General features: G+C 36.7%; 3 protein-coding genes across 5 annotated transcripts; 1 reads left to right on the forward strand and 2 right to left on the reverse strand.

The window, feature by feature from the left end:
• Positions 1-131: 131 nt before the first annotated feature.
• LOC113715604 (uncharacterized) lies at positions 132-5,120 on the reverse strand. Of its 3 annotated transcripts, none has more exons than XM_027239847.2 (4): positions 4,989-5,120; positions 1,397-3,841; positions 821-1,019; positions 132-488 (listed from the first exon to the last, which is right to left on the reverse strand). In XM_027239847.2, the coding sequence occupies exon 2, from the start codon at positions 3,743-3,745 to the stop codon at positions 1,487-1,489; it is 2,259 nt and encodes a 752-aa protein (XP_027095648.2). In that variant the 5' UTR covers positions 3,746-3,841; positions 4,989-5,120; the 3' UTR covers positions 132-488; positions 821-1,019; positions 1,397-1,486. The 3 variants fall into 3 exon arrangements, with proteins under 3 accessions (XP_027095648.2, XP_027095649.2, XP_027095647.2); XM_027239848.2 differs by having other exon boundaries at positions 1,397-3,832; positions 4,989-5,092; XM_027239846.2 differs by having other exon boundaries at positions 1,397-5,073.
• A 1,678-nt stretch (positions 5,121-6,798) lies between these two features.
• On the forward strand, positions 6,799-8,275 carry LOC140021540 (wall-associated receptor kinase-like 20). The gene is made up of 2 exons (XM_072072623.1): positions 6,799-7,848; positions 7,956-8,275. The coding sequence occupies exons 1-2, from the start codon at positions 6,996-6,998 to the stop codon at positions 8,006-8,008; spliced, it is 906 nt and encodes a 301-aa protein (XP_071928724.1). The 5' UTR covers positions 6,799-6,995; the 3' UTR covers positions 8,009-8,275.
• Positions 8,276-9,040: 765 nt separating this feature from the next.
• Positions 9,041-14,232, reverse strand: LOC113717343 (hydroxyproline O-galactosyltransferase GALT6). The gene is made up of 7 exons (XM_027242147.2): positions 13,063-14,232; positions 12,190-12,422; positions 11,820-12,110; positions 11,605-11,733; positions 11,329-11,502; positions 9,668-9,775; positions 9,041-9,582 (listed from the first exon to the last, which is right to left on the reverse strand). Exons 1-7 carry the CDS (start codon positions 13,883-13,885, stop codon positions 9,373-9,375), a joined length of 1,968 nt encoding a protein of 655 aa, XP_027097948.2. The 5' UTR covers positions 13,886-14,232; the 3' UTR covers positions 9,041-9,372.
• Positions 14,233-19,980: the final 5,748 nt, after the last annotated feature.

Raw genomic sequence — 19,980 nt, forward strand, 5'->3', positions numbered from 1 at the left:
AAAATTCTAATTATGTAGTAAAACACCAAATCACAGGGAGGTAAATTATACCCTTTGTTATATAACTTCCATTGCAGAGAAGGATATTCCGATAATTGTTTGTTTGATGTTGAAAACTTGAACACAAGAGAGACTTTAAAGAGAGGCTATCATTTTATCTATATAAAACTTTTGACAAGATTTATTAAAAGTGATAACAGATACATACATGCAGGAGATCTTGCCCGACCATTCTTCTGCCAAAAAAAAAGCCTATCTACAAATGTTGAAACCACCAACAAAAAAAAAAAAAACTGTTGTACAAAAACTCGAAGAGCGTCCAAGTCAAGCTCTCTATATACTCGAAGAACAGGACTGCCTTGTGCGCAATAAACTTCTAACACTGAGGACAGCACCATACAACGTGTGAAAAGAAATAAATATATCTTTGCGCGACAGAATTTCTATCCGCAGAGTTGCTAGCTCTTCCTTCTGCATGCGCTCACTTCCTGCAAGGTTAATAAAAGAAATTACGTTATGTAAAGGGACGTAGCAATATTGCAACATTGGCCACTATCCATTCATGGTGGCAAAAGAGGGAAAAAAGATTCCTTTGCATGTCCTCGATTTAATTCCCTCATCACCAATTTAAAACTCCAAGCTGGGATAACTACTTTTGCATCACACCTGATATCATCACAAGTTTTAAACTGCTTGCGTTTCCACATATTTTAAACAATAGAATGTGTGCAATTTTTTCATTTACTGTTGTCTATAATTGGTAAGATTGACAATAAATGAAGGAAAAAGTTCATAATCAAACCCCAATTGCAAGACAAACCTTTAGCCGCAAAAAGGGTTTAACCAAAATTCAGTGGTCAAGACCTTTGAATGACATTTTAGATCCCTGTGTCTCTTAAATTGTCTGCCTTTATAGGCATTTGGAAGCATCAGATTCTTTTAAGGGACACGTTGAGTAAAATTTCATACTCAATTTCCAGTAGATATCGCCAACCTTCAGCCGCTATTCTTGGCCAACCCTGAGAAAATGACATCAGAGTTCGTCAGCAAAATTTCAGAAGCATCTTGCCATGGAATGCTAATTTTATCATTATGCAAAGTAAGTCACTTAGAAAAAGAAGACCGATCAAATGGAAAAGGAACCAGATTTCATATCAAAAGGAAAACAAACTGTAATTGCAAGTCTTTGTCCATATATGATATAGAGATGCAGTCGAGCAAGTTTACAAACACAGCTGCATAAGCAGTTAACTAAATCACGGCTATATACACATTCAAACATGCAAACTCCCAATGGCTATTAGACGAGAAGGCACCATTTGCAGGATCCATAAAGGATGCAAAATCTCCAAAGTTTTTTTTTGCCCTCTACAAACAACAATAAAAAAACCCATACCGTCATATGGAGGATAGGCATTTTCTTGGATGACATGAGATGGCAGCCAAAAGTTTAGCTTCATGAATGTTTCCAGCATTGCAACTAAAATCATGTAACTCCACCACTGCTCTTATTCAGAAGGCAATGTTCTATTGATTCATCACAAAGCTCAAGCGTTGAATTAATATCTCCTTCCTTGTACCTTATATCTAGAAAGATGCCATATAATTCTTGATCTCCATGCAGCCCTTCCATTCTCATGTCTTCAAAAAGTTGTCTTGCTTCCAAATATTTCTTCTTCTTGATAAAGCCTTTGATGAGACTTATATATGCATCAACTGCAAGGCTAAGACCCTTTTCAACCATTTGTCGATGCACAAACCATGCCTCTTTCATGTTCCTTGCCTTGCAATGCCCTCGTATTAATATATTATAGGTATTTCCATCTGGCTCAATTCCTTGATCACACATTCTCCGGTAAATGTGAGTCGTTGCACGCATATTTTTCCTAATGCTGTATTGCTTCATGAGAGAATTATATGTGGCTGCATTTGGCATTACACCTTTCTCTAACATCCACTGTAGCAACTTTTCACCATCTTCTAGCAACCCAGACATACAAAATCCATTTATCAGTACATTAAATGTAACAACAGTTGGTTGAAGTCCTTTACTCAACATCTCATGCAGAAGCTCATGAGCCCTGATCAACTCTCCAGATTTACAGTATGCATCCATCAATGTGGTGTAAGTATATGTATCAGGCCGAATTCCAGAGACCTCCATATCTTGCATTAAACTAACTGCTTGCACTATATTTCCAGATTTACAAAAACCATTGACCAGTGAGTTATAGGTGACAATATTCAGTTCCAGACCTTTTTGACGCATCTCATGAAGCAGCTCATTTGCTGCATCTAATTCACCTTGTTTACAAAGCCCATCAGCAAGTGCAGTATAAGTAACAACGTTTGGTATCAGTCCCTGTTGCACCATTTGGTTGTGTAGAGAAAATGCAAATTTAATTTCACCAGCTTTGCAATATCCATCAATAAGTGTTGTATAAGTGACCTCATCTGCTTCCAATCCTCTTCTAAGCATTTCCTGGAAGAGCTTATTGGCTTCAACAACTTTTCCACTCTGACAAAGACCATAGATGAGAGATGTATATACCACATAATCAGGAATAAGTTTCTGAATTTGCATTTCATCAAACAATCTATATGCAGCAGAAATATTTCCAGCTTTACAGAAACCATCAATAAGAGTAGCATAAACTACATTATCTGGAGCAACCCCCTGGGAAATCATCTCCCTCAATATTCTCTCAGCATCCAGTACTTTACCAGCCTTACACAGAATTAGGATGATGCTATTGAAGGTGAACACATTTGGCTTCAACCCTTTTACCTGCATTGCTTCAATAATCTTCAAAACAATTTTAAGTTCCCCAGCTTTAGAATAGCCATCAATTACAGTACTATAGCTTATAACATCAGGTATACAACCCCTAAACTCCATTTGCAAAAGTAAACCGTGAGCTTCTTTCACTTTATTTAATTGACAGAGACAATGGATCACCATATTATATGAAGCAGTGTTCCAGCAAACACCCAGTCCAGATAATTCACCATAAGTCCTTAGTACCTTTTGTATCCCGTGATTACTATTCGACAGATGGGATAGATACAAATTACATGAATCAACAGATAAAATCAACCCATAATATAACATTTTATCAAAAAGCTTTCTTGCATTGTCCAAAATCCCAACTTCAACAAGCACTTGAAAAAAAATATCAAAAACATGAGGACTAGAACCCCAATCCTTATATGTGTATATTAATTTTTCAAGGAATTGTGGAAAAGAGAGATCTACATCTAGATTGGGGTTTGTCCAATAATCATGCATAAGTCTGTGAGCCATTGCAGAATCTTTTGCAGCAACAGCAATCTGAATAACAATGCAACGAGCTTCCAATGATGGGTCTCTCCGCAAGCAAGACCAATCAAAGAAGTCCAAAACTAATCTATAATCATTCTTTACATTCATGAGAACCCAAATGAGATGATCAGGCCTGAATTTGGATTCAAAGGGTCTCAGAGTACGGCGAAGCTGTTCAGATCGGCGCTGCTTAAGAGTCATGGAGATTTGATGAATGAGCTTGCTGTCTTTAATAGAAGGTTTCTTTGGACAATAGTCAGGGAATGGTCTTGCAGTACTGGAGCGAAAAGCAGACAACTTTCGGATAAAAAATCTATTAACATAAAAGATGAACGAGCAGCTGCTTTTTGCAGAACCGAAGTGTAAATGAAATGAGAAGACCTGACAACGATGAGCTGACAGGAAGATGGAATACTTATTCATATCTATAATAGAATTCCATCAAAACAGATGCCCAGCATACACCAATCTCCATCTAGAAAAAACCCAGGCAGATGAGTCCCTTCATCACTGCATCACCTGGAAGAGTATTACACAAGGTTCTAAACAAGTTTGCTCAAGCACAAAATGATTTATATATCCGGATGCTCAAAATTTTCTGCCAGAACAACAGCCAGACATACATGTACATGTCGATGATCTCTTCACGCTCTTATGATAAATTACAGTGAGAATTTTATCAACATTAATTTTTTCTTTTTGCTTACAAATACAACCATATTATGAATTTGACCAGTTGGTGATCAGGTTCTGATACTTCTTGATGTAGTTAGTTTGACTAAAGTCTAATATGGCTAACGAGCAAAGTGGATAGTTGTGTCACTAAATGCATAAAGTTTGTATCGACAAGCAAACTTTGGCTATGTAGCCCCAAACCCAGTATAAAAAGGCATCCCTTACTTCCTCACCATTGACTCAGTGGCCATTCAAAATTTTGCTCTGCCTACATGTTCACTATTACTTATTCTAGAAGTTTATTGCTTAAGAAAACCAGCATCCGTTCACATACAATAAGATGTTCCGACTTAATACTATTAAAACTAAAACTTGGGCCAGTTATTATTATCTTTTTATCAATAAGTGCGGCTTGCAAGAACACTATGTACCGGGTAATTTTACTTCATCAAACACATTTTCACGTATTTTCCCCTTTCTATGTTTTTCTTTTTGGGACTAATCATACAAAAATACATTTCAGTAACAACCAGCACTAATCCAAAGTTATGTCCGTTCTAGTTCCTGAAATTTCAAGAAATGATTTAAGCAGGTCAAATATTTTACGAGTAAAAAAATTCACAAAGCAACGATAAACTGCAATTCAACTGAAATTTAGAATTCTTTGAGGCATTTCATCAAACAGCAACCAAGCAATTACAGATGTTACCGTGTTCTCATTAAAACATAAAACGTCACAACTAGAACAGGTTGCCAAGATACTAAATTTTCAAAGAAGAAGCAGACTAAAGCGATAAAATGGATATGGTAACTGCTGTCGTTCACGTAACATGAGTTAAAGCTAATGGCATAAACCTTTTACACATTCCAGAGAGGAAAGAAATATCAACAGCCAAACTGGAAATGATGAGTGCCCTAATAAATTAATGGAAAATGGGGAAAAGAAAATTAACAAATGTTTGGTATGAAGATGATGAACTCAGAACCTCACCAGTGGTAATGGAGATGAAGGTTGAAGCATGGAGCAAGGACTAAGGAGCATAGGAGAAGGCTTTTTGGGTGCGTTTGATCCTTGGGCATGTAGAAAGTAAGTCCAAGTTAGTGTTTTTGGGCCAACTTAGACATTCAGTTTAAACTCCTTTGGGCCTTAGTCCATTTCAACAGAGAACGCATATGATCCAACTGGGCACCGCGGTGAAATTAAATTGCGATTTGGAACCCCCTATTTTTTTTTTAATTTTTGGGTAGAAACTGAAATAATAGTTCTAAGGATAATAGATACTTGAAGGCTGTAGATTTCAGATGCCCGGCCCCATGCTTCGTAGCCTAGATTTATTTGCATCTTGATAAATAGGAAAGTTTTTTATTTTTCTGCAGCTTTGAAGCTTGGAAAAATACATATTGATCCATAAGGTATGCGGTGTGGACCGAAATTCATCCCTAATATTTCAATAAAAACACATTTCATCCCTAAAGCATCAAATTTGGATCAATTTATGTCAATTGATCTTTAATTAAAAATTTTGGTTAGGAGTGAAAATGGTAGCCCACACGTGCTATTACTGTATTAGATCGGATAGGGCTGCAAACGAGTTGACTCTTGATTTAGTTTTATTAAACTCAAACTCGACGAGTTGCTAATCTAAAGCTCGAACTCGAGTTCGAGCTTGAAAAAATAAAAAATAAAAAATTTATTTTTTAAAAATGAATCAAATAATTTTTTTAAAATAAATAATTAAAAATTAGGGATATATTTATAATTTTACTATTAAAATAAAAAATAATAAAAATGTATATATACACTCGAGTTTGTAAGCCAATTCGCGAGTTAATGAGTTTGATATTTTGAGCTTGAGTCGAACTCAAGTTCAATTTAGCCAGTTCGAGCTCGACTCGAGTTCAATATTGATCGATCTCGAGTCGAGCTTTGACTCGAGCGGCTCGCGAGCGGTTCGATTCGTTTGTACCCCTAAGGCCGGATACTTAATTGAACACTTGCGTCTCTTCTCTATTGCTCTAATGGCGCATGTGAGCCACATCTTTTAACTCCCGACCAAATTTTCTAATTAAAGATCAAGTGTCCTAAATTTGTCCAAATTTGATGCTTTAGGGATGAAATGTGTTTTTATTGAAATATTAGGGATGAATTTCGGTCCACACCCCATACATTAAGGAAATCTTGGATATTGGAATGTAAACTAAAGGATTTGATCCTTTGACCTAGACCTCAAGGCTATTTTGGTTATCTTATGGTACTCACTTTCTTGAATTTTTTCCAGCCGTGCATGCATATGCCTTACATTGGGATTTTTCCCAGTGTAAAGAAATGGAGAACGAGATCCGGAAGGCATGCACGGCGGTTTATGCATCCGATCCTGCTTTACTGCACATGCTCAATAGTCCAATATACATAGCACTACTAATAAGCCAACTTCTAAGCATAGATTCCAAACAGAAAAGCGCAAATTTCTCCACATACGCAGTTATTATTTTGATATCTTTTTCATCCCATATATGAGAGGAAAGGAAAAGCGATTATAGAATAGCAGATCAAAATCCTATAAATCAATCATGGTACGGCCCTTAATTGCCCTCAACTAATTATTCAATTACAGCAGCATCAGCATGCGGTTGAATGAAGATTAGGAGGCTTCCGCAAGTCAGCTCAGTATGCTTTTTATTTCTAATATTCTACTTTTGGAGCTAGAAATCTTACAGCCGAGACATAAAATCAGGGCATCAATAGTTTAATGTTCACAAGGGCTAAAGCTAATTAGTTACTATTGCCAGAGTTACCAAGAACCAATCTCCGTGCAATAAAAAAGCACATAAAAAACTTCAACTTAAAGCACTGGCTGCACATCCTTATATTTAGTGTTCCACCACAATCAGCATATACCCCCTCCTTTCTCCCCTCCTTTAAGCCTCTGTCGTCTTGTGTGTGTGTCTGCCTATCTGGTTATTTCTGTCATATTTCCTAGTCAATCAATTGATCAACATGAAGATCAACAAAATTTCTGTTAATTCTATCATAACATTCACTATGCTGATCGTATATGTCCAGCCAGCCTTGGGACAAGCTTGCCAGAAAACCTGTGGCAGTATACCAATCAAATACCCATTTGGCACAGGTCCTGGATGTGGTGATCCCCGTTTCCAATCTTATGTAACTTGCAATCAGCAACAACTCACTTTCTCCACTCACACAGGCTGCTACCCCGTAACATCCATTGACTACAACAACCAAGTTTTGTACATCACTGATCCCTCCATGTCAACTTGCTCTTGTTCACAACCAAGTAAAGGCTTCAGCCTGGATTGGAATGCTCCCTTCAGCTTTCGCGACGACGTGGTTTTTGCTCTTCTTGACTGCTCAACTTCTGCTTCTCCAATATACAAATCCATTCGTGCAAGCAACTCGACTACTTTTCCACTGTGTGATCCTCAGGGTGCAAGTGTCTGCAGCGTTCTGTATTCTTGTCAAGCCATAAGTAGACTAAACATCCCAGTTTCTACTTGTTGTGTTTATACACCTGTGGATCTTGGGCCGTCTTTTGAGATGGATTTGCAGAAATTGCAGTGCACAGCGTATTCTGGCTTGTATGGATTCAATGGCCAAGAATCTAATCCGGATGCTTGGAAATATGGGGTAGCTCTGAACTACAAGTTCAATTTAAATAATGATTATCCAGCAATGTGTGCTAGTTGTGAAAAGAGCAATGGAGTCTGTGGATACGGTGGACCTTACAATTCTTACGTCTGCAACTGTCCTAGCGGATTCAACACATCAACTGATTGTTTTTATGGGGCTGCTTGGAGCAATGGTTTAAGGTTTTATCCGTGGCAGACAGGTACCCCTAAAATTCTCTCCGTCTCATTTGCTTCAAATTTCTGTCATTTAGCATATAATCTTGGTGAGTTGATTATAAGTTCCGAACCTTTTCGTTTTTTGCTGCAGGGATTGTTTTGGTGTATTCTTTGGCATGGTTTGCCATACTTTGCGCTGCTTAAGCTCGAGTGATGATGCAGCGGAGTACCAATGATCGATTTGAGCACTTTATGTAATTAATTGGAACATGTTTTCTTGTCGAAATTTCTCCAAGAGAAAGTTCTTCATATTGTGCCTCGATGCGAATCGAAAATACGACCAATAATTCTTAGTTGATAGATGTTTATTGCGAACCCTTTTTCTTCCCACTGTCTCCCTTTTGTGCTCCAGAAGCTTTTAGTGCCTGAACGCAATTGAAATCAGTAAACCAGTAATTATTATTCTGTTTTCATCTTAGTTCAAAAATTAGATCAACGGTCGAGAGAACAGCATCCCCCTTGTGTTAATTCCAACCGCAATGCAACACGCCAGAGTCTGGAATTTAGTGTTAATCCCCTTATTAAAGCTCGACCACCCAATCCCAATGTAGGGTACTATGTGATACAGCTTGGAAAGTTGAGCTTGTAGGGTTTTGAGGAATCGATCATACAAGTATTTAAAGGCTATAAATGGGGAATTCTAACGGAATAAGTTCCCACCCAGCTTTTGAGCAACTCTGGTCCTCCACCAACAGAGGATCACTTTGGTTGTGACTGTTCTTCTTTTATCTCAAATTCCATGGAAAGCTCCGGACGTGAAAGAGCAATTGAATATATATATTCTGCTTTCCGCCCACAGCTTCTGGAAGGATTGGGATACCCACTGCATTAGCTTTAGCTAGGCCCCGGAGGTTGATGCTAAAGTTTTCCATGTCTGTGCTGTTCGGTATAGTATAGCATAAAGGAACCTTTTAGTTTAGTTAGGACTTAGGACGAAGTTTTTTCTATTGTGTCCATCAAGCTGTAAGGGTTCCGAGTTCATCGACATTATGATGAACCCTAAGCCTATTTGACCGCCTGGAGCAAGATCTCTAACAACAAAAGACCTTCCAATGATGCCTAGCCAGTCCCACCGACTGCTTGGACCGTAATAATAATTAGCACAGGCTATGCAGTAGATTAGACAAGAGCAAGTGCAAAAGCATGTGCTCCTACCTCAAAGATTGGATTCTGATATAAGCAGGAACTACTCGCTCGTTGATTTTACTCGTATAAACTGTATCATTTTAGTCTACATTACAGGACCTGAAATTGCAAAAACTATTCTCATCGAGTTCAATGTCCAACTGACATGAGATCTCAAAGACATCAGAACTCATGAGACAAGGCCCCCAAAAAGAAAGTGAATAAGCAATGGATTAGGAGGATTTAAGATAGCAGCTCCATTTTGACAGTCAAAATCTACTCACGTATGTACAGGCTATAGCCGCAAAGCCTTCTCTCACTTCTCTCTGTGCAAATCCTCAGGGTCTAACCATTAAAATCTAATCAGGAGAGACTGAGACTCATCATCTCATGTTGCAGCAGCGAGGTTTTCCCTTCAGTTGTAATTTATCCCACAAGCAGATCATCTGTCTCGGAGACTGGTAATGTGCAGTATAATAATCATCAATGCATCCAAATTGACAGAACTTCAAGCTGTGCACATACTCAACTTGCTTTGAGCTATTAAACCGTTCCACCCACATTCCCATGCTCACATCTTCCATCTTAAACAACTGCAGCACAGTGTTTATGTCAATAGGCATTAAACAGAGAGAGAGAGAGAGAGGTTCTGAAGAAAATAAAAGTATTATAACGCACCCTCAACCTATGTTTCTCAAAATCCGTCACTATAGAGTTTGCTATGTCAGATGACATGACATAACCAGGCCCGTTTGCATAGGGAGGATACTCTTCTTCTGGCCATTCCTGCATTTCCCAAGGAAAACAGAATGAAAAGATAAATAAGCATTTGATCATGCTATCAACAATTGACATAGATTCACCCACAGAAAAGGAAAGAGGAAATGACTTTTTTTTTTGTTTGTGGGTTGTTGTTGGGGGGGGGGGTTTGGTTGTGGGGGAGGCTAGTAGAGCTAAAAGCTGATTTGCTTAAAATGTAAAAGTACCATCAATTCAATCAACTTCCCATTTGATATGCATCCGGAAGACAAATTATGCAAAATTAAAGGATGAAAAAATCTTTTTATCTGATGATTCAGCTACTAACGAATGAAAAAACGAAAAATTGTTGCTTTAAACAAAATATGAGAACATAAAGAGATGCAAATTTTGTTTGTGCTTGAGGTAGCCAATTAGATGTTCAGAAACTTTACCAAGTGTCCAAAAAGTTAATTCTTAGCAAATATGTTACTGATTTCACTGAATGACATTATTAAGCCACAATCAGAAAAGTAATACTTGTGTAAGAATTCAGTAGAAAGAAAGAAGCGAAGAAAATTTATCAAGGAGCAAAATAAATACAACAAAAAAAAATGAGAGGCTTTTTATTCCTCTGGCCGGGAGCATAGGAGAGAAGAAATAATTAAGCTTTTTTTACTTAGTTTGAAAGGTGGGAATCACAGATAACTTAGCAGAAGATTAAGTCTATTTTATTTGTTACACATGCACCCATTTTCGTGTGGATACAAATTCTTCGATATCGGACAATTTGACAAATAAAAGATTTTATTTACCAAGTTAATCTATCTTTCTGTTTCTTCTAAGATCTGGAAGGAAAATACAATGAGCATTAGAAGAATCCATTTCTTCTCCTTCCCTTGCCTTCTAAAACTCCCAGATAATTGACAACTACAATATTTTCTTCCCAACTCTTTCATTTCCCCATGTCTCCACCAAAGGCATAGACGCTTTCAGCTCCACGGCAGAACAATTCTATGACATCATTATGTCCAATTTGTATGCAAAAGAATAAAGGTCTAGTTTCACAAATAACAACACCGGAAGACTTTTGTAGCAGCACAGTTCCATTAAACAAGAAGAGAACAAAAGAAAACATACTATTATTTTCTTCAGATCGTAATAAATTTACCAATATAATCTAAAGCATGTGACTTTCACTCAAGGAATCAAAATGTAGGAGTACAAACACATCAAATTGCTGTTTTTGGATACGTATTGCAAGTCATATGGTCGCCCAAGTAACAAATCACATATACTAACTAAGTTGAATTTCCTACATCAAGTAACATGACCAATCCAGCAGTATGTAGAAATTAAATCTGGAATGTGTTTTAGCACATTCCAATCAAAAGAAGGAAAAGTATAAATTGCTAAGCTTTAATTGAATGCACTTCAACCATTGAAACAATAAGGAGAAAAAAAGTTACAAGTGCCATGCAGCTTCTTGAGGAATGCAAGAGAATCCACCTCAAGTTGATGCAAAGATTATTGAAGCACAGCCATAGAGATTGTAACATTGTAAGGATTGCAGAACTAAACCAAATATAAAGAAAGTATACCTCATATGTCACTGCCCATTTACCATGTCGCAAGGGTATGTGATAGTAATTAATATTTCCAATATACAGGCTTCTACCACGGTGGACTTTCTTCACTTCTTTCATGACAGCATCCACCCTTACAAACGTGTCATCATCACACTTCATTATGTACTTTGCAGCAACCGTCCGAACCTATAAACATCCAGCTTATATAAGCAAAAGGAAAAAGAAAAGCAATTTAACAATTATGGAACAGCAAAATAAGTTCTAAATTTGCTATAATTCATGGCTCACCCCATATTCACAGATTGCTATGGTCTTTAAAACAACAAGATCATAATGATCCATGTAAGGCACTATGACAATATCACCGAAAAACTCTGCTTCTTTCATTAGCTCCACATTTATTTCCTTTCTTCTGTGCTGCCAAAATTCAAAATTTCAAGCATCAGAGCTTCCAAGAAATTCTTGATAGGAACATTCTTTACAAGTTAATGCCTAATCTTTACCATTGCCACAAAAAATCGAGCTATATATTCCGAAGATTTGATTGATTTATACTGCATCCATGATTTCCTTACTGCCATCCGCTCAGAAAAATGATTGCCGGCAGAAAGGATGCCAATGAAGAGTTCCACGGGTCCATCATGGAGAGGCGGAGCCTGCCACTTAGTCAGCATCTCCAGATGCTGCTGTGGAGCAAAACTTGGATGCGTAGTTGGTAGTGATGCAGCTAATATTGAATGAACATCAATGTTTCCATTAATATATAGTCCAGTCGCATCCTCTAGAGTGAAACCCTGTCAATATTTAAAACTTTCCTCAGCCAAGCACTTCATTTGATTTTACTTCTCAACAGCTGTAACAATAAATACTCACAGGGCGATAAGGGAATGAGGTAATATGCCTCCCATCCACATTAATATGATAACCTTCCAAACCAGCACTAAGTGTAAGAACAAATAACTTGCCCTCAACAAAAGGGTAAGGCCAGTCAACTGTCACCTTTCTTGTCCTCCCAATCAGCCTTTTTAACCACCATGTGGCTTTGGATTCTTCAGTGCGATCATCGTCATCTCGAATCCACTTTTCACATTTCACCTGTCCATCAACTTCAGACAATCCAAAGATTGTACACATAAATAGCTCTAACAATCCTCAAAAGCTCGATGCTCACCCTAAGCCACATTGTATAAACAAAACCCACAAGCAACTAAATACAAGTATATAACCACTGACAACTAAGAACTCACACAAGGAGACAAGCCTACATATTCCACATCCAGTTTCCTCCATATTCAAAGGTCTGATTTTGTTGAGTCAGAAACGGAGAGAAAACCTTATAAGACACAAAAAAAGGGACAAAAAAGATGCCATTGCTATCGACCAATGATTGTACAGTAGTATCTGGTTCTGACAATCCTACTTTGCCGCTATATATCTTTAAAAGGGAGACACCATTGTTTCTGGCTTCTCCTACTGTTCCTATTTGTTGAAAAGTAAACTTAACATTCAATTCAAAACATTATAGCCCACAATGACTCCCTTTCTCAAATACGTCAACACAAATAAAATCTTAAATAATTAATTCAGTACACTCCAGCAATCCAATAGCACCAGATTTGAAAAGTCACAAACAGAAAGATACCAAAATTAACTCCCTGCAACCAACATGGCAAAATAATGATGCAGCTAGATACTCATCAATCAACACTTAATCAAATATTCGATAACAGTATTGCAATCCCTTACCCGTTTCTTCATCAGCGTTAGACTTCCACCCTTCACACCTCAATGCTGATCCCCATTGCATTCGGTAACACGTATTCTGCTCGATGACAGGCCTTCCACTCCAATCCCCTTTAATCCGGGGATTAAAATGCAGAATCTTAGGAGGGTCCTCACCATCCACAACCCTCAATCCTTGCAATTCCATCATAAACTGAGACACCATCAAAGTCTCATCCCCCTCCCTTAACAATCCTATCTTCGGATCCCGCTCTGGGTGGGCCCACTGCGGCCGAGCCACCACCGTTATGTGGGACCCCAGTGTCAATCCGCAAGGTATAACCATTAACTTGCCCTTCTTTTGCATTTCTACCCCTGATAAAGACACCGAACTGGGACAAGACTCTGTCCGGTTTTGAGTTCGATTTTGCAACTCGGCCTTAACATTTCCCGATTCAATTTCTTCCAATATTTTCTTCCCCATCACAAATGCGTCCCTAACAGTCGTATGAAGCTCAGAAAAGTCATCTTTGCTTACACTATCAAAAGCAATTTCGTCGAAAGTAAGCCCTGAAACTTTCTTAAACTGTTCCTTTTTCCTCTCCTGAAAGTTGAAAACTGGGTTTTCCTTGACGAAATATTCACTGGCATCAGGGCTTCTAATGGGCAAAGTGTTGATGGAGATCGTTGAGCCGGGCTCGGGCGTTTCTAAGCCTAACCCATTTCGTAAAACTAATGGAATTTCAAGGCTCATTAATACGAGATAAAGAAACAAGAAACCCATCAGAATTTGAATCGATCTGATTCGGCTCACTGAGATCAGTGAGTCGAACTTACCTCGCTTCATTTTCTCCCAAATCCCCCAAAAATGGTTAAAAAGCCCCAATGCTATCTGGTTTTTTCTGGGTTCGAGTCAGATTCAAGAGGAGAGATATATATATATTTAGAAAAAAAAAAAAAAAAAAAAAAGAAGCTGCTGCTTTCTTTATTTAGCTTTGTCTCTTCTTTCCCTCGAAAAACCCGAATGAACCCTAGATTTTAGTCGAACGAAGAGGGAAAATGGGGTTAGTTTATCAGGCTAGCTGGGATGAACTGGTATCCGGACGTCCTGGGAGATTTAAAAACATGCATATCAAATGCATGACAGCAGTTCGGAAAGAATGAGAAAGAGAAAAAAGAATGAAAAGGAAAGCGTTTTTAGTATTGTTTGTGGTACGTGGAAAGCGTTAATAATTGCCGAAAAGGGAAACTCGGGGTCCACTGTCACTACCATATAACTGTGCTCGTAAGCTGAAGCAATTTTGAGCTTTTACGGTTACACTCCTCCATGTTTAGCGTTGCAAATCAATTAGAAGTCGCAACTTCATAAATGCCAGTAGTACATTATCTTTTTTTTTTTTTTTTTCATAAATGCCAGTAGTACATTATCTACCCATAAGAATCTTGCAAGAGATTAATTTCTTTGAATTTTAAGTAGATTCATTTTGTTAATACAATCAATTTGACGTGGTGTAACTTTTACGGGCCATTTCTCTTTTTGGGTAGGCTGGTGGGCGGCTGAGACAAATTGTTTTTCTTTTTTTATTTTTAATAGAAGGAGACCACATTGTTTGAACTTTGAAGTGTGAGCTGGAGAAAGAGGAGGGTGTTTTGGTCCTTCTCGGAGGAATAATGGGCGCCCACATGATCTCATCCGTGGTCTTCAGGTGAATCCCTTTTTCTTGATTCAGGTGAATCCCATTTTCTTCAGGAGGAAATGAAAGACTAGCCTGGACCGGACCGATCGGTATTATTGAACCGATCGTGAACTCACCCTCTTTTCAAATTGATTTGTAGTATAGAATTATTTTAGTCAAAAATCAGTTAAAATCATAAAAAATTGGTTAGACCAGGACCGATTCAACTGATTGACTCGATTATCAAACTTGCCTTTCTTCTTTTCCACAAACATAATTTGAATTACCTAAATTGTAATATTTTTATTTATTAATAGGAATAAGAGAATGTCACTCATTTAGTGTAAATATCAAAATCACTCGCTTTTCTAAATGATTTCTAAATCAAGATGTTTTTCATCCTTATGATCTCATTAATTTAGCATCAGTGTTTCCAACTTGCATTATTTTGTTTTAATTTAGTTTTTCAAGTAGTTTTGGAGAATGGACATATTTTAACCATGAATTTACATTTTTGTGTATAATTATTAGGTTTATATTTGATTGCAAGTCTAATATTTTTAAAACATTTTTCATGATTGGCCAAATATAACCAAGAACTTAATTTCAATATTTATGAACCTTCTAAAAATATAAAATAATTATAATATCATGCTGATGTCAGTGAATTTTTTAGAACGGTCCGATCGATTCGACTAGTTGACCCTTGACTCCCAGCAGTTTAGTGGAATCACTTTTCGATCCGAATTTGACAACAACATTGGTTAAAGAGTAGTAGTATATGATGCACTAAGTAACTAGAACTGGAAACTTTTAAGCGGGCGTGTTGCTTATCCACTTCTCAAATTGGTGTGTCAGGGACTGGGGGTTGGTGAATTGTGTGAAGACGGTTGGGAAACATGTGGTTGTTCCAACTTCCAAACGGAGTGAAGACTGGAGAAAAATCATGGACCGAGTCGTCACATGCCAATTGACGTTTGGTTTAGGGCGTTTTAAAATTTTAATCATTAGAAGCCCATATCTTCTCGTTTTTTAGGAATTGAAATGTCAAGACTTTTAGCAACGATTCTTGTGCCTTTCTTCTTCTTTTTTTTTTTTTTTTTTTTATCAAACACGCCACAATGTCATGTCAAGAGAAAGAAGAGCATTTGAGGTTATAAATGGAATCTCAATAAAAAAAATATTATATACTAGTCGATGATATGATTCAGCGATAGAGATAAACTAAAAAAATGATCCATCTCTTTGATTTCAGAGACTTCATATTTGTGTCCATCGCTTATAAATATTATAATTTTCAATGGCCTTTTTATAAATGGACTCACCTCAATAATAGAAACCCTTTGGGATCTAAAATGCTGGGGACTAGTTATTTCCTTCGCCATGAGAGAAAGTAACGAAGAAGGTATTACAATGAGCATGTTTTATGATTTGTTAGCCAAAACATGTAAAGAACTAAATAGAAATAGAGGCATTTCTAAAAGAAAATTTTGACGAAATAATTCCGGTGGTGAAAGTTTTGGCCCACAGTTGGGCGTTGGACAGCATTTGATATTTTGGCGTCGGAGTGTTGAGTTCTTAAACTCTGCCAGAGAGGTTGGGCTTATTTGGATCATGGTGTAAGCTCTGGGTAGATTAGCCCAAAAATTGTTTGGGCATGTACCGAGATCAAGAGGCCATCATTTAAGTAGGCGATGACTTAGGTGCCTCATTTATTGAAAATATTTTAGGCTTTCGGCTGATTCAGTGCCCGTTATCATTGGGTACCTTTTTAACTTTGGAGCTAAATAAGGCAAGTTTACTGATTACTCCAATGTTTCATTAATGACGCTCTTATTCCTTCATATTCTTTTGTAAAAAATAGATGGCGTGTCATTAACAATAAATAGGTGCTAATATCAAAAATGTTACACTAACTAAATATGGTCATCACAACAATTAGTAATGTATAAAAAAAATCTCGCAAAATGGAATAGAAGACAAGATTTGAGTTTTATTTAGCTTAAAAAAAAAAAAAAGGTGCTCGATGAGCTTGATGACAGGGTGTCAGCCTGTGCAATAATAAAAATCTGCTCAACTAAAGTTAATTTCTGTAGATAGTGATAAGCAGGGTCGAATCCACAAGGACTAGGTGTAACTGTTTCTTTTCAAATTCACAGTAACCAGGGGGTATTTTTGTGTAGAAGGTGACAATCAAATAAATGCAAATAAAATCCAAGAAACTACTAAAAATTAAATAACAATTTACTAAAGTCAAATGAATGATAAATAATGATCTAGTTAAGAAATAACTTCAGTAATGGTTCACCTAATTGATCTTCGATGCACAAACAATTCCAATTATTTATTAATAAATAGGTTATAACTGTCAAACAAGCGATGACAGTCAACCCCTCCTTACTGTATCGGTGATTAAGATACGCCCGTTAACCACTGCTCTAATTGAAAAATAATGCTAAGTACGCCCGTAAGATTTAATTCCCCAATTACCTTACGTATTAGAGGAACTCTATTCTAACCAAATAACGCACTACCAGGGTTATTTCAGATTAGCCCGCGTATCCCCTGACACAAATCCAATCATGCCAGCTGTCACTAATTCAAGGCAATTAAACAATTACGGATTTAACTCCCCAATTGACAATAGACTCCCAAATTAACTAATTATCCGGATCCAAGACAACAATTAATTGAACAATCATAAACACTGTAATCAGGGAATATGCGAATACCAATAAATAAATAAAAAAAATTAAATTAAATTAAATTAATATTATAATTTTAGATGATCCAAAGCATCTGTTATTCATTGATTAGAAAAGGGAATTTAGTTCATCCCGGATGAAAAGAACCTACGCGAGAATTCAATGCTTCTAATCATCCCTGACATGCGAGGGAAGAAAAAAAATGCTAAAAGACAAGGAAGGAAAAGTCAAGGAAAACAACCCCTCATTTCTCCTGACATGCGCAGGAGAAGTCCTACTCAAAAGCATCCAAGGAAAAATCAAAGCTCCGTTTCCAATTCCTATCTTTTTCCCCCTACTGTGCGGCGGCTCCCCAAGGAAATAGCAGACTCCGCTTGCCCTCTTCCTCAGCAATTACTGAAATGGGCCCAAGTTTTCCGTTGCCAACAATGCTCCTGGGATCAGCTCTGTGATTTGGACTCCTTTCCTGTTGAATTGACACTTATTATTATATTATCGTTCTACTCCCTGAAATAAATGTAAAATACTAAAAGTGAGTAGAATCCAATAATTAATCCACATCGGATCAGATAATAGGGAAAATTAATAATAAAATAAATGATAAAATTACAACCTATCACTTGAACTCGTACTCAAATACTTCTATTTGTTAGTAGAGTCGAACTCCATATCCCACTCGAATTCAACTTGACTCGATTATAGCCGTACCCTGCTTCAGTTGATTTTGTTTGGTTTGGTCCAACTATTGTAATTCTTAGGACTTTAAACATAAAATTGTACATCTTTGGTGTGGATCGTGAATTAGATGTATGAGTTAACAAAAATTTATGTTTACACCAAAATCGTACCATTTTGCACCAAATGTTGTAAGAATTACTATATAATTGGAGAAAACTAGATAGAAGTTCAATTGGAGAAGCCTTGAACCAGATTCTCCTATATTGAAACCAGATAAAAGTTCAATTAAAAGTTTCTTTCAACTATATAATATCCTCTGTCTTTCAACTATATTAATTAATAAATAGCAGGTTATTGTTTAGGGATACAACTGTAAAATAATAAATCCTTTTAGTAGACGAGAATTCAGAGGGAAACTTTCCAAAAGTCTATTTATTTTGCTCCCTTGAGATAGAAGTAGCTTTGTCAAATAGTTCCCTACTGTTCATGGATTGTATTGTAAATTCGGTATATATTTCTAATTTGATTTCCATTCAGCGCATTTGTTTTAGTGCAATGATTAGAACTATATAATATTCATAAGTCAAGCAAAACTACTATTTTCTTTTAGTTTTCTACATTTTTTTTAAAAAAAGTTCTGAGCCCTGATTATCTTTCTTTGATTTCCTTGATGTTGGGGGTTGCATTATTCCAAATTTAAGTTCAATAAAAAGGATAGAACCAGTAGTCCAGTACACTTAAAAAACCATTCGAACAGTTCAATTTTGGTGTTAGTTTGATTAACTAAAGCATTAGTTCTAGTTCCAGATTAAGCTTTAGGTGACGAGGTCCCTTCAATTAATACAATTAAAATTCCTTAATGTGTAGATAGAGGTGAGCTCATGATGATGAGTAATGGAATTTAGGAGGCTGGGAGTGTAGGGTGTGAAAAAATATTCCATATGTCTTCTAAACTTTCTCTAATTATATTTTGTATTTAGGGACCAAATTGACATTTGTTTAGAGGTTGTAAATGAATCTTGAATTTGGATGTGGAGTATGGACTATGAATAGCAAAGTCATATTTCATTCAACGTAATTTTCTAAAAAATGCACTTCATTCATTTTAAAATTGCGAATCAATTTTATATAAAATTTTCATTACTAAAGCAAATTGTGGTAGTTTAACTTCTTTTTTTTTTTTTATCAAAGAAAGGCTACTTTAGTAGTTATAATACTTAGAGTCAGTCATTTTTTCAACATGGGTTTAGATGAGTTATGGTTAAAAATAGTTATAGACAGTTATTTTAGCAATTTATGTAAATAATTATAAATGATTTTCAATTCATGAGAATAAAATTGAAAATATATAAAGTGATAGAAAATGTTTACCCAGACCCCATCTCCCCCTGCAGCCTTTTATATATATATATATATATATATATATATATATATATATAGTACTAGTATAGGTAGTAATGGTACTATTGCACACCGCTTATCTTGCACCATTTTACCTTCTTTCAGAAGGGACTTGCAAATTTCTCCGCGCACTTAACGTGCTAGGGTTGGGTTAGGGCGCCGGGCCTGGGCCGCAGGGAATTAATCGGGCCCCGTAAGGATTGATTCGGACACTCCTGTGTCGACAAAAAAAAAAAAAAAAAAAAAGGACTTGCAAATCCAGCTACATGGTATGGTGCATTTCGGTTTTCATTTGCTTGCTTTTGCTGCTTCTTTGTTTTGTTTTATACGTCAAATCTTGATCCTAGTTCCCGTTAGGTATGGAAGTTGCATGTGGAGATACCGCTATTTAATGGTTATTAGCTGGTTGGACTACCTTTGTTTATTATTCACTACCTTATTAGAGTTGGGAATCAAGTTATTTCAAAAGCACAAGCATCAAA

Source organism: Coffea arabica, chromosome 11e, assembly GCF_036785885.1.
Source record: "Coffea arabica cultivar ET-39 chromosome 11e, Coffea Arabica ET-39 HiFi, whole genome shotgun sequence".
NCBI lineage: Eukaryota > Viridiplantae > Streptophyta > Magnoliopsida > Gentianales > Rubiaceae > Coffea > Coffea arabica.

Bases quoted from the DNA above. Each gene is read 5' to 3' on its own strand.
- LOC113715604 (XM_027239847.2), bottom strand. From the start codon at position 3,745: ATGAATAAGTATTCCATCTTCCTGTCAGCTCATCGTTGTCAGGTCTTC.
- LOC140021540 (XM_072072623.1), top strand. From the start codon at position 6,996: ATGAAGATCAACAAAATTTCTGTTAATTCTATCATAACATTCACTATG. The intron at 7,849-7,955 runs GTACCCCTAAAA...TTTTTGCTGCAG, and splicing joins GTTTTATCCGTGGCAGACAG to GGATTGTTTTGGTGTATTCT.
- LOC113717343 (XM_027242147.2), bottom strand. From the start codon at position 13,885: ATGAAGCGAGGTAAGTTCGACTCACTGATCTCAGTGAGCCGAATCAGA. The intron at 12,111-12,189 runs GTGAGTATTTAT...AAATATTGACAG, and splicing joins CCTCATTCCCTTATCGCCCT to GGTTTCACTCTAGAGGATGC. The intron at 11,503-11,604 runs GTGAGCCATGAA...GGATGTTTATAG, and splicing joins TAGCAATCTGTGAATATGGG to GTTCGGACGGTTGCTGCAAA.